Source organism: Neoarius graeffei, chromosome 25 (assembly GCF_027579695.1).
Source record: "Neoarius graeffei isolate fNeoGra1 chromosome 25, fNeoGra1.pri, whole genome shotgun sequence".
In the NCBI taxonomy this organism is placed as follows: Eukaryota; Metazoa; Chordata; class Actinopteri; order Siluriformes; family Ariidae; genus Neoarius; species Neoarius graeffei.
In genome coordinates, this window is record NC_083593.1 from 11,054,047 (window position 1) to 11,067,760 (window position 13,714).

Below are 13,714 nucleotides of genomic sequence, written 5' to 3' on the forward strand. Positions count from 1 at the left end.
TTTTTGTTCACCAGGGAAAGAATTCTTCCGTCATCGACGACTGACGTTTTCCATGGTCTTCCGGGACTTTTGGGGTTCCAGAGGAAACCAGTGTGCTCTTTCTTTTTATGAATGTAGCAACTAGTTGGGCAGCACGGTGGTGTTATAGTTAGCACTGTCGCCTCATAGTAAGAAGGTTCCGGGTTTGAACCTCACGGCCGATGGGGGCCTTTCTGTGAGGCGTTTGCGTGCTCTCCCTGCGTCTGCGTGGGTTTGCTCCAGTTTCCTCCACTGTCCAAAGACGTGGTTAGAGTAACTGGCTACTCTAAATTCACACCCATAGGTGTGAATGGTTGAGAGGAAAAAAATCTATAATAATCCAGTAGAAGGCAATGGGAAACCACCACTACTGTAATTCTCCCCAAGAAATATTGATGGCAGTGACGTGCCAAATAGATAGATAGCAAATAGTTGATTTGGCCACATCAAATGTTTTGGTTATCTCTCTGGTGGGTTTGTATTGATTTTTCAGCTTCATTCACTCTTTGGACTTCATATTGAGAGTTAATAGCAACAGAAACCAAATGTAAACAAGTGTTGCCAGGCAAAACAAACCTCGCCCGGTACTTATGATCAATATGAAGGAAGATATCATGAAAAAAATAGGTACCCTATGGGTACATGTGGCTACTGCTTATAAATAAAATTGTTTTCTGATACCATGTCCATACAGTAAATACAGCATATATACAGTATTTACTCTATGAGGCAGTAGCCACAAAAAATGAATCGTAATCCAAAAATGAACAATTTAAAAATCACAGAAGTAAAATATCTCAAGTGTCTGTACTTTATATTATTCTACTCTTACCTCTTACAGTTTTCGAAACTGAAACTTCCAAACCGAGGCTGACATACACACGCTGTCGCCATGACCCAAACTCTTATTTCCTGGAAAAGGCCCGGCGCTAGAGCTCAGTGGAATGCACTTTCCCTCTGTAATAAGCATAAACATGTCTGAAGGCGATTTCTTTAGTCTAGTCCATTTATTTCGAATGTTGAACCGAATTGTATACACTCACCGGCCATTTTAATCGGAACACATGTATGCACATCCACAGCACGCGATCGTTACACTCTTACATTCTTACAGCATGATGGCATAATGGTTAGTGCCTCTATATGAGGCAGTAAGCACAACAAAAATGATTTTGACCTTTTTGGTGACCTTGACCGGATGACCCTCAAAATGTTGGAGGTTCTATTTGAGACCAGTGCCCGTCTATCCTGAAAATTTCATGAAGATTGATCCAGCTGTTTTCCCATAATATCATTAACAAAAAAACAAAGAAATAAAACAAACAAACAAACAAACAAACAAAGAAACCCGACCGAAAACAACACCTCGCCCCCTGGTGGACTCCATCCCGGGCGAGCTAATAAGCTCTAGACCTTTTATCTGCGTAGCTGTAAGTCAAACAATGAGGGAACAATTGCTGCAATTCCTAACTGTAATCGGTCACCTAATTTGGATGTAAATACCCTCAAAGTTTGCACTTTTGGTTCATATTCATTATTTAATTTCAATTCCAGTGTACTGTGGTAAACAGCTAAAATAATAACTTTCTCAGTATCGAAATACTTATTGACATGACTGTATAATGTTATCCTTTCGCATGGTGTCATTGCTTAAAACTGTACTTGCAGAACCTTCGAGATAGGGCATGCAATTTAAACTTCAAAAAGATAAAGGAAACTTAGCAGAGACTAAACTGCATGACTTGATCTTAAACCATGTGGCATTATGTACTGCCACCTTCACATTGAACCCCCTCTCCTTGATGCAAAGATTAAAGTCTTCTCGTTCATGCAACATGATCTGAGCCACCTTCTTCTGCACCACAAATGCATGCATGCGGCCCCGTGCAGCATTCAGCAAACCAGGCACAGGAGCACTGGCAGGGAAAAGAGACCTATCAGGAGAGAAGTGACAGGGAACCAGAGAGAGTGTGAGACAGGAAGAGAGAGAGAGAGAGAGAGAGAGAGAGAGAGAGAAAATGAGGGGGTGGAAAATGAGGGCAGAGAGAGAGAGAATGCATAGCTAGAAGATGGGTGAGCAGCTAAAGGACAGTGATGAAGGAACGTGGTGATGAGTGCAAGACGATGGAGCATGCTGACTAGTGACAGAGCACATTACAGAACAAGAAGATAAGGAAAGAGAGTGACAGTTTGTGGTGTGTGGTAAAGAAGAAGAAAAGGAATGAAAATGGGACAGAGATAGAAATGGGGGGTGGAGAGACGCAGACTAGGTTTACATGCTGCCTAATAATCCATTAATAATCCAAATAATAGCTACCTTGATGTAAAACGCAGAACAGAGTAAAGTGATTGAGGCAAATCAGAAGAAAATATATAGTTCTGAAAACTACAGACTTTCTATCGGCATCTTTTCCCTCCTCTGATCTCTGGTCAATAATCAGACAATGGAGAAATAATCAAATATATTTATGTTTATGCTGAAATAGAGTCGTTACTGTGTATTAGCAGGCGAAAACTAAAATTCTGGTCAAAACCTGATTGCTTGTCATTTTTCCATCAAGAATTTATTCTTTTACAATCAAAGTTTTCGAATGAATGGTTAAGGATTCTCAGCAAACCTTTGCATGACAATGCACAATGACTAACATGACAAGAAAATTGGTCCTGTTATAAAACGTTTTAAAAATGCAAGTTGGGATGGACGTCAAACTAATATTTTGAAGTAGAATTGTTAAGGTTATGAACAATTCTTCTCACTTTTGTTCTTTTGATCTTTTGTTCAACCGCTGCTTTTCAGTGAGTGTAAGGACTGCAAGTCTCAACTTGTCAATGAATCCTGTTAGTTTAATGTAAGTGATTTGTTATACAGTGACAGTACGATGGCGTATTAGGGGTTTGTAATATTCTGAGAACAATCTCAGAGTTTAAAGTTCTCAGTACATACTGTATATAGTTATCAGTACCAGGGCTTTGAACCAGAATTTTTTTCCTATTGGTTCGTTCTGAACAGAAACGGAATTTTAACGTTTCCGGTTTTGGGTTCCACCATTAAATAGACGTTCCCGAACCGGTTAGAACAAAAAAAATTTTCGTTTCTGGAACGGTTAATTACGTTCCCTGTCAGCTGTTTAACAAATGGCTATAAAATTATGTCTCTGTCTCATCCAGCTTAAGCCAAATGTAGGCTAATTCTATTACAACCTTCATTAAATAAGACAAGAAATAATTCAAAACAATTATTATTTCAAATGTTGGCGATTTGGATTCTCAGTATGTCTTCCCATCTACACAAACAGAAAAAGTGCCAAAAATGAAAGATAATTCGTTTAGTGTGTTACCAAAGGCTAGTCATTGATATGCATTGATAGGCTAACAGAGGTTAACGTCATTTAATGTTCGCGAGCCTCTCATTAACGTGGACAAATATATTGATATCGTGTTTGAAATTGACGTTTTTGAATAACGATATACTGCAATATTTACCTCTTATTTAACATGTGGAGACGTGATAGTAGTCCACCCTCCCGCTCTCTCCATTCAGTCAGCGAACGTCACACAGGAAGTGAACCCCAGCGGGTCATAGAAACTTGCGCAGGAGAAGAATGGCTTTTTTATTTGTAGGCTACGGAAACTTTGAGGAATGAAATAAAAACCTGTATTAACCGGTTACCATTATTTTTAATAAGCGTTTCTGTTCCGGAACATAAACAATAATAAAGTTTCTGGTTTCGTTTCTGTTCCATGTGAAATAGAAAAAGTTCCCGGTTTTCGTTTTCGTTCCTTGAACCGGTTCAAAGCCCTGATCAGTACATACTTAAGAGAATATGGTAATGCATTGACCTGACTTTTGATGGCTTTTGCAAACGTATGATGTCAGTCTGTAAGAACGATGAACACGTACTACCACAGGGAACCCGACCGTAAGTGCAAGGCAGCGTACCTCATAAACACTTGACCATTGGACAACGAAATTTGTATCTTAATTTACATAAGATAGATGGGTTTTTATCTGGGGCTTATTTTTAATTTCCTTTTTAAAAAATAACGTGGGATTATTTACTCACACATTTTATACTCATTGGGAGCTCCGCTTTTAGGCAGTGTCTAAATATATATTAAAGTCATAAATTTGCGAGGAAAAAAAAAAACCTTCAGAAATTCCAAGAAAAAAAACTCAAATTCCTAGATTAAAAAGTCACAAATAAACGAGAAAAAAAACTTCTTCCTGGCTGCAGTGCATTCATTAAAGTATTGTACTTCTTCCCACTCCTTTTTCGAACAATGTGCGGTGTATTGTAATGTATTAGCTCTTTATGTTATTTTATTTATTCTTTTTTTTGTCACTTTTTTCATTTTCTTTCTTTTGTATGTACAAATAGTTACATACATTTTTTATACATGTTCGAAATAAATAAATAAATTCAAAAATTCAAAAAATTCATTCTTAGAAATATATAAGAAAACCTCTTCGCGCTTTATTCTTTTATACTGTGCTATTAATGAGGAAAGATTGCATTTCCTATAACTCTCAAGTCAGCTGTTTCAAAGTAACAGAGATTTGGGCAGATGAGAAGAATCCGTGCACTGTAAGTAACAGGAAACTGTACATGTACAATAATTATTCATTTATAAATAGCTAAGACAAAAAAGGACACGGATAAACAAATCTGTGTGGTTTATACATTTGGCATGCATCTCCTTTTGCATCCAGGAAGCATAACAATCGATCATGTGCTTCCGGGCTGCAGTGCATTCTGAGAAATGCAGTCGAAAATCTCTTAGTGCTTTATTCTTTTATATTTCATGATCGAAGAGTAAAGGCTGCATTTCCTATAACTCTCGGCTCAGCCGTGGCGTCTGTGGTGTGATGATGTTGATCCAACCTCGCAAAGTGAAGCGATTTTTATTTCTCGTAAATTTGTGACTTTTTTGTGAGTTTTTTGACATTTCTGACTTTAATCTCAAAAATTCTCAGGAAGTTTTTTTTTCTTCCCCTGAATATTATCCCCACCCTCCTGAACACGCCGTCACAGTGACAGGACTCATTATATGCAGAAACATTTGATGTGCATTAAATGGAACTTACAGGTAACATACATGCCAACCTATACGGAATGTCCGTATTTTATACGGATTTGATTCAATAAACGTAGTATACGGGCGTACAAATAAAGTTATATGGATTCTTTAAAAAAACTTCAATATTTATTTAGAGCTATAATCAATTCCCACGATGATAAAAGCGCATAACATTTACAAACGTACTGTACACCACAGAAAGCACAAACAGGCAGTAAAGAGTCTTATGAAATCACGCGTTATCTTGGGGTAGCGAGACTTCGTTCCACTCCTGATCATGCGCACACCGCATTGCGAGAATCCCGCCAACCAGGAAGTAACATTTTGTCTGAAACGCGTATTTCCACCTGAGCGACTTTCACTAGCGACTGAAAAGATTCTGAATGGGCGCTCCGGCAAGATCAACACAGACACTTGCTGTGACATGCAGCCTCGTGAGGTATTGGTGCAGACTGCTAAAAAAGCTGTCATGGAGTACAATTCAGAACATTAGAGTGACACTTTGTGTTTTTGTCAAACATTGGAGCTTTGTATTCATTCTGAAGGTTTATTGTTATTAATATTGAATAAAAAGTAACTTGGATATATCATTGTTAATTATCATTCAAATTTTAGGTAAATTATTTTAATTTGCATCTTATACGGATTTTATAAGGGAAATACGGATTTTGGAGGTTGGTTATACTGGTTTGATTGACCAAAGGTTGACATGTATGAGGTAAATTTGGAGTTGACTGGGTAAAAAGCTCATTTGTAATTTAGATCGCCAAGAATCTTCACAAGTAAACACAACCATAAAGTGAGAGCACGTAGAAACAATGGAAAAAAGACGATGAAAAGAAAGACAGAAATGAGGGAAGTGAAACACAAGTTGATGAAGAAGAACAAAAATAACTGCACGCCATTCCAAGTGCTCAGCCACACGTTACAATTCACAGTGCAGGTGTCAATATAAGACAGCTGTGATCAGGACATGCTAACAGCTCCATGCTGAAGTGTGGCCTCTGAAACACCAAAGAAAGAGAAAGAAGAAAGAGAAGAGTGGAAGAAGAGAGAAGTAGGCTCCACTGAGGAAGGCTACCTTGTTCCACCAGGCCGGCGGCAGTGCCGGCTGCGGCAGCAGCAGCCACCGCCGAGACCGCGGCCGGAGCTGTAGTCTGCCGGCCCACTGCCAGAGCCACACACACCCACCGTAAACACACCGCACACGCAGTGTGTGAGAGAGAATGCAAGAGGAAGGAGACAAGATCACTGGGTTAACTTGCAGTTTGAACTGCATTAGAAACTGTCATCAGAAACACAGCCATGATTTTAAGGCACCGCTCCTCGGAGAGATCCCTGGTGCTTAACAGTAATTCATATCGCAGTAAGACAAAAAAGGGTTGAGTTTCTTGTCAGCGAACTCTTGGCTAGACCCAAATACTGTAGTATAAGACAAATGGTACAGTCATAACGCTGAGCATGGATTTCGGTACATCTACCGCATTCAAGCATACTCAAGTATATAAAACAAACATTACAACCCCAATGAATAACAATGTCATAATATAACAAGCTACCACATTAGATATTCAGTATAATTAAATTAAGACAGAATATATGAAATAAAACGAAGAAAAAATACTGATAGATCAGACAGATTTTTCAGAACAGCCACAATTCACGTTATTTCATTCAGACTTTCATCACGATATAAAGGCAGCCATTTTGTTTTCATCCAAACTACCAACGAAGCGACGACCATAATGTTAATAATATTTTCTTTTAAAAAAGTTGCTAAGTCATGTTTTAAATTCATCTTTCAGCCAACATGTTTGCTTTTAACATAATCAGACACAATTATTATACTGAATCAGATGTTAATCAGATCGTGCATTGATTTAATTGCACAATAACATCAATCCAGTGTTTTAAAGTTCATTGCAGGAAACAATACTGAAGAGAAAATGTGTTTTGCCTGGAACATTTTCTTTTTAATGCATTTTGATCCCTGGACTGCCGGATCTCTCTTTAATCTCGTATGTTTTAAAATGAATGATTTTGGACTATGGTATTCAAAAGTAACTCTGATGTATGATCTGTTAGCCAGGCGAGTTATTTCCACTACTAAAACGTTTGATGAAATCAAAATCTATTTATAGGTCATTATATGCTGTATTATTATATTACGTTACAGGCATTTAGCAGACGCTCTTATCCACAGCGACGTACAACATGCCCAGAGCAGCCTGGGGAGCAGTTGGGGGTTAGGTGCCTTGCTCAAGGGCATGCCAGCCAGTTCTGCTGGTCCAGGGAATCAAACCGGCAACCTTTTGGTCCCAAAGCTGCTTCTCTAACCATGAGGGCCTGGCTTCCATGCGTACTATGTACTCATTTCTTAACTCTTTACCTCTTAATGACGACATATGACGACCCCGTGTATATCCCATAATGACGACATATGACGCCTTGTCAAAACCTTGTCTTTAGACTTTTTTTTCTTGTAAATATGTTCTAAGGGTGAACAATATATACATATACAAGGGTGGCTGTAGCAACTGCTTTAAGGGGTAAAGCAGGGGTGTCAAACCTGATCCATAAAGGGCCGTGTGGCTGCAGGTTTTCATTCCAGCCATGCAGCAGCACCCTGATTTGGCTTATTCAATCAACTGACACACCCACCCTTTAATCAAGGGTGGGTGTGGCTGCTAGTATTTGACTGTGTGAAGACAGTTCAGTTGATTGAATGAGCCAAGTCAGGTGTGCTGCTGCATGGCTGGAATGAAAACCTGCAGCCACACGGCCCTTTATGGATCAGGTTTGACACCCCTGGGGTAAAGAGTTAAAAGGAATTTGACTGAATGGATGTCGTAGCAGCATAATTAACCATGGAAGCCCCACCCACTTTCTACCTGTTTCCAGCTGATTTTTTTGCCGCCATGATTATGAAAATAGAGCATGGTGGACGACTGGTTCTGTTTACTTCTTATCAAGCAAATGATCCAAAAATGTTCTCAAAATGGTGAACTTCCCCTTTAAGGTTGTGTGTGTATTTGAATGTGTGTGACTGATGTTTGGACACTCCTCCACCTCCTCTCCTGCTGACACACCCCGCAGGATGAGGTAATTACAGTAATGAGAGGACAGAGAGCAAGGAATCGAGACAACCGAGAGAGAGAGAGAGAGAGAGAGAGAGAGAGCGAGAGAGAGAGAGATCATCCAAAAGCTTCCTTAGAACACTGTCGCTGCCGCCCACCAACATGCTGTTTGAAGTGCGAGTGTCTGAAATGTGCGATTGTGTGTGCATGTGTGTGTTGCAGGAGTGTATGAGAGAGCAGATGCTTCCTAAGAGTAGACATAAATCACATGTTATTATAAATGCCAGTTACTGAACACACAAACGCACACGCCCAACAGCCCTGCTTCCCTCCACAACTGTTTTTCCAGACCCAGTGTATGTATGAGCCTACTAAACATCCTGGACACACTCACAAGGAACAAGAAGGAATGGAAAATGCAAAACCCTTGTTTTATGACGCTGCTTTGACTTTGGTCCTATATTCGAGTGATACGTTCCATGTCACATGACTGCCAATCAAACTAGCGCATCACGTCTCGGTCAGGAATCCTCAAGGCGGAGTTTTCATTGTGTTTTGAATTTTTGTGTGTGTGTGTGTGTGTGTGTGTGTGTGTGTGTGTGTGTGTGTGTGTGTGTGTGTGTGTGTGTGTTTTCTTTTCTTGGGGTTTCACATGAACGTTCTGTCGGTGAAGTTCATGCCTCAGGATTAACGTTTACTTACCAGAGAAGTTGCGTGAAACTAGCATGGTGGTGAGAATGGCTCCCTGAAAAGAAAGTTCACAGAGCAATAAGTTACAGAATAAAGGCAATGTGTGTATTAAAAAAAAGGTCTGCAGTCAGCGCTTTTCCACTGACGCAGTACTGGTGCTTAATGACAAATAAATCATTCTGCACTTTCCACTGCAAAACCTGCTCAGTTCCAGGCTTGAAGACGGTATTCATTTTGCCAACGAGCATCAGCTTGTTTTTATCATATCTTCAATTCAACCGAAACTCCAGAGTCGTGCTTTTGATAAGGGCAGATGTTGCCCTCTCATGAGAATATTGTTGCTAGGCAACTGGGAAATACTGTCACCAAGCTTATAATTTAGCTAGCTAGTGGAAGCAAGATGGAATGACTCCAAATGACGAAAAATAGCTTGGTGCTTGAGCGTTGTCTGAACTTTCATGGGCTCATGTGTGAGTTAGAGCTGACCTTTAACCCTTAGCCCTAATCTCTAACTCACACAACATTAACATACAAAGGAGCACATTAAATGCATTTAATACAGCCTGAAACACACTCCAGCCCTTGGACGTTTGGCTAAACTCCGCCCAGTTCTACCCAGGCAGAAGATGTTGGATCAGGTTCTTTTCGTCAGGGTATCCAAAGTGCCTGATGCGTCGATGTACAGCACCAGGCAAAAATTTGGACACACCTTCAAATTCAATCCGGATAATTATTTTAGAAGTCCAGAATTTTGACCTGTACAGGTTTATTACTGAACTTCCACAGCTCTCAGGCAGGTTCTCCAGAAAAGCTTTGGTGCTTCTCTGAACATCTGAACATCCTCCTCCTCCTCGTCATCATCATCATCATCATCATCATCATCATCATCATCATCATCATCTCCTGCACCAGGACCTGGTCAACGGAAAAGGAGAAATCAGGAAGGACACACACAGCCAGACCTTGAGTTTTCTCCTGGCGTTGAACTTCTTCAGGCACTCTACTGTCTCTTGTCTGTGCATCATGGAGGCCACGGTCGAGCGTTGCTGTGAAAGACGGACATGTCGTTAGACAAATGAGATAAGCTGCGTCTTAGTTTTGCAAAACCTTCATAATATCTCTGATGCACATCTTGGATATAATATATACTGGATGTGGTGATTGATTGATTTTGATTGATTGATTCCGAACAGTAAAGTAGATATAAAAACAAACAAAAAAACAAAAAATAAAAATAAAAAATGCAATCATCAAAACATCGTCATAAACAGAATAGCGTAGCCACAAGGCAATAACATAATAATGTTCGGAAAGGATTAGGAAGAAGTAAATAACTTATCAAATCCTAACCTTCTATACCACCGTTAATCAAACGTCATTTTCCACCATAATAAACTATATATACAAAAGAAAGCAAAATCAACAACAAAAACATACCAACATACCAAGACATACCAACATGGTGTGTCAGTTACTGACAACGTATGAGAGATCATTAACCTGTAGTCAGTTGTGTGTTTTTTTTAATGCAAGTCCTTACACACATTTTTAATATTTAACAGTTATTCCACGAAATCGAGTCGTACGTGAGCTGATAGCGCCGAGTTGTCTATAAGCCATATACGACGAGATTGAGTGGAATAACTGCTTTATTCTATCCACATTCACTGGATTTTGAGAAACAGAGCGCTTTTATTTTTATTTTTTGCAAATTCGATAAATAAAAACTTTATACAAAACGTCCAACAAAACCGGCAAAATGACAATAGCAACTTGTGAAAAATGTGATAATAATAATTCTTAAAAAATAAAAAAGATACGTTCTTACCATATTTTGTAGCTTTTTTTTTCCATTTTGGGGTTTTATTTTTGAGTAGAGTTTTTATTTCGTCCTCAGTTGGTTCAGCAGCACGCGACACCGTTTTGTTGTTCTTCTTTTTTAGTTTTTTTTTTGGCGGTTGGCAAACCAACTTAAAGATGCATTACCGCCACCGACTGGGCTGGAGTGTGGAACAGGCGATATTTGGGGGGGAAAACTATATTCTTTTAGCTATTTCTCTTTCTTTTAAATACTTGATAACAAAGCCGCCATTTTGTTTTTCTCTACTCACGGTATATGCGCTGATATCCTAGTAGTAGGGTAGCCAATCAGAAAGCGCGATTGCTCATATCCAGTGAATGTGGATAGAATAATATATAATATATGGTGCCCTTCAGAAATATTAGCACCCTTCATAAAAACGAGCAGCTCAGCCATTTGGCACTTGATCGTTTGTGATTTATGCTCTGAAGAATCTTTTTCTGTAATGTCTAACCGGATAAAACTGATTTAGATGTTATAAAGCACTGATTTTGTGTTCCTTTAAGCATTTCTGTTTGACTTATGATTGTATCTATGCCGAATTCTTACACTCCTGGCATACGCAATCAGGTTTTGGGCTGAAATATGCTGGTACATAACAGAATTCATGATGTCATTAATCTTCACAGGAGCCTCCAAACCACCTGCCACAAAAGAGCTCCAAAGAATTACTGATCCCCCGCTATATTTTGGTTTCATACTATCACATACTGTAATATATGCTGCCAAAGTTGGAGCTAATGACACTTGGTGCATTTTGTGAGATGCTCTCAGGAAAGACTAAAAAATAAAAAAATCTAACAGTGCTATTATCAGCGCCATCAGTGCTTTTATAATGATCAAGTATTTCTGACTGCTCATCTTGTTTGTGTCTGTGATGAGGAAGTAAATGTGTGTGCACTTGGATAACCGTAGACACTTACGCAGACCCATGGGTGTTTAAGAGCTTCCTGTGCAGTGATCCTCTTGGCTGGGTTGATGGTGAGCATCTGGTTAATGAGGTTCTTGGCTTCAGGGGTGACTGTGTCCCACTCTGGAGAAGGAAACTGCAGGACAGTAGACACACAAATGTGCAAGATTGACAGGCGTTGGAGTGGAAGATACAAATATGATATGGCACGTAATAATGTCCGACACTTACATCATAGGCTCCGGCTTTGATCTGCTGGTAGAGTTTGTGCTGGTCCTCATCCCAGAAAGGAGGGTAGCCAACAAGCAGAATATACAAGATAACACCTGTGTAGACATTTACAGCAAAAAAAAAAAAATGCTGTTATTTCTAGAATTACATAAAATTCCTTGCTTGCAAAACTCCAATGTTTTTTAAATACAGTAGTTGCGCTTAATGCTATTAATTTGAACTAGTGTCATGAACTCTGAACAGATGAGACACATGCTAAATGAAATAAAAAATGTACTTCAAAAAAATCCCCAAAAAAGTGAGCTTCCTTCGGCTTATACTTATACATACAGGACGCTTTCTCGATGGAATAAAAACATGTATTCTATTCCCTTCTAGCGGGGTTTACATACATGTCAACCTATATGGAATGTCCGTATTTTATACGGATTTGATTCAATAAACGTAGTATACAGGCGTATAAATAAAGTTATACGGATTCTTTAAAAAAACTTCAATATTTATTTAGAGCTATAATCAATTCCCACGATGATAAAAGAGCGCATAACATTTACAAACGTACTGTACACCACAGACAGCCAGTAAAGAGTCATATGAAATCGCGCGTTATCTTGTGGTAGCGAGACTTCGTTCCACTTTTGATCATGCGCACACCGCATTGTGAGAATCCCGCCAACTGTGAAGTCATAGACATATAAACATAGACGCCGCCTTCGGCGTAGAATCATACGTCATCCTCGCTGCCATATTGGATGTGGTAAAGTGGAGATTCTTCAACCGTCTCTGGTATAGCGTCTAGACAGTAGCCGAGAATAAAGATGCCTCATTCATGTGCTGCGTTTAACTGTACCAACAGGTTTACCATCCAAATGAGATCACATGGGATTACCTTTCACAGGTGAGACTGGAAAAATACTTTTCATTGTATTTGGTCATTATAACGTAATTTTACGAACAGATTTTCCTGACTTTGTGGCTAATGTGAAGTCTCGCGCATAATAGCCGCTCGGTGAAACCTGTCTCCAAACAACGAAGTATTTCCTTCGTAACTACGCTGATAACACTTTGTGTTTTTGTCAAACATTGGAGCTTTGTATTCATTCTGAAGGTTTATTGTTATTAATATTGAATAAAAAGTAATTGGGATACATCATTGTTAATTATCATTCAAATTTTAGGTAAATTATTTTAATTTGCATCTTATACGGATTTTATAAGGGAAATACGGATTTTGGAGGCTGGTTATACAGGTTTGATTGACCAAAGGTTGACATGTATGGGTTTGATAGTATGCAATATTGTTAGCATATCGCTTATCCTACATGTATTATGTCACTCTATCCAATGGAGAATGAGCGTTGAATATGGTTTACAATATTGCATGGTTGTCGAGTCAACATGACGTCACACGTCGGCAATGTAGCGAGCGACTGTGACAATTTGCAAACAAACATGGCCACCAGGTTTGCTTCGTTAAATACGGAAGATTTTGAGAGAATTTCGAAAGACAAAGACGTGTTGAACATCCGAAAGGAATGTGTATGTATAATAATAATAATAATATTGGCTGGCTTTTTTTGTGGTATTTCAAATATATTCCATTCAGCTAGCATGATACTGAACTCCTCTTTGACTCGTTCAGTATCATGCTAGCTGCATGGGATATATCTGATATACCATTCAGTGTCAGCCAATATTATTTAAATTGCATGTAACTGGATGAAAAGCAGCAGAGGATCTTCTACACAAGCCATACTGGTTAATTTTTTTTTTGGAAAAAAATTACCGTATCAGTTTTTTAAACTGCATTTTTTTTTCATAAGTTTGTCAACTCTGCTACAGTTCTTT

General features: G+C 39.0%; 1 protein-coding gene across 7 annotated transcripts in view; it reads right to left on the reverse strand.

Annotated features, from left to right (window-relative positions):
• Positions 1-13,714, reverse strand: part of LOC132873113 (calcium/calmodulin-dependent protein kinase type II subunit beta) — a 121,246-nt gene that overhangs the window by 43,938 nt on the left and 63,594 nt on the right. For 6 of the 7 annotated variants that reach the window (XM_060908367.1, XM_060908365.1, XM_060908363.1 and 3 more), the window contains exons 9-12: positions 11,867-11,961; positions 11,649-11,771; positions 9,827-9,910; positions 8,877-8,919 (exon numbers count right to left, since the gene is read on the reverse strand). In XM_060908367.1, the coding sequence (XP_060764350.1) occupies positions 8,877-8,919; positions 9,827-9,910; positions 11,649-11,771; positions 11,867-11,961 (345 nt within the window). Of the gene's footprint in view, positions 1-6,178; positions 6,266-8,876; positions 8,920-9,826; positions 9,911-11,648; positions 11,772-11,866; positions 11,962-13,714 lie in introns of all 7 variants that reach the window. The other variant, XM_060908368.1, reaches the window with a different exon arrangement.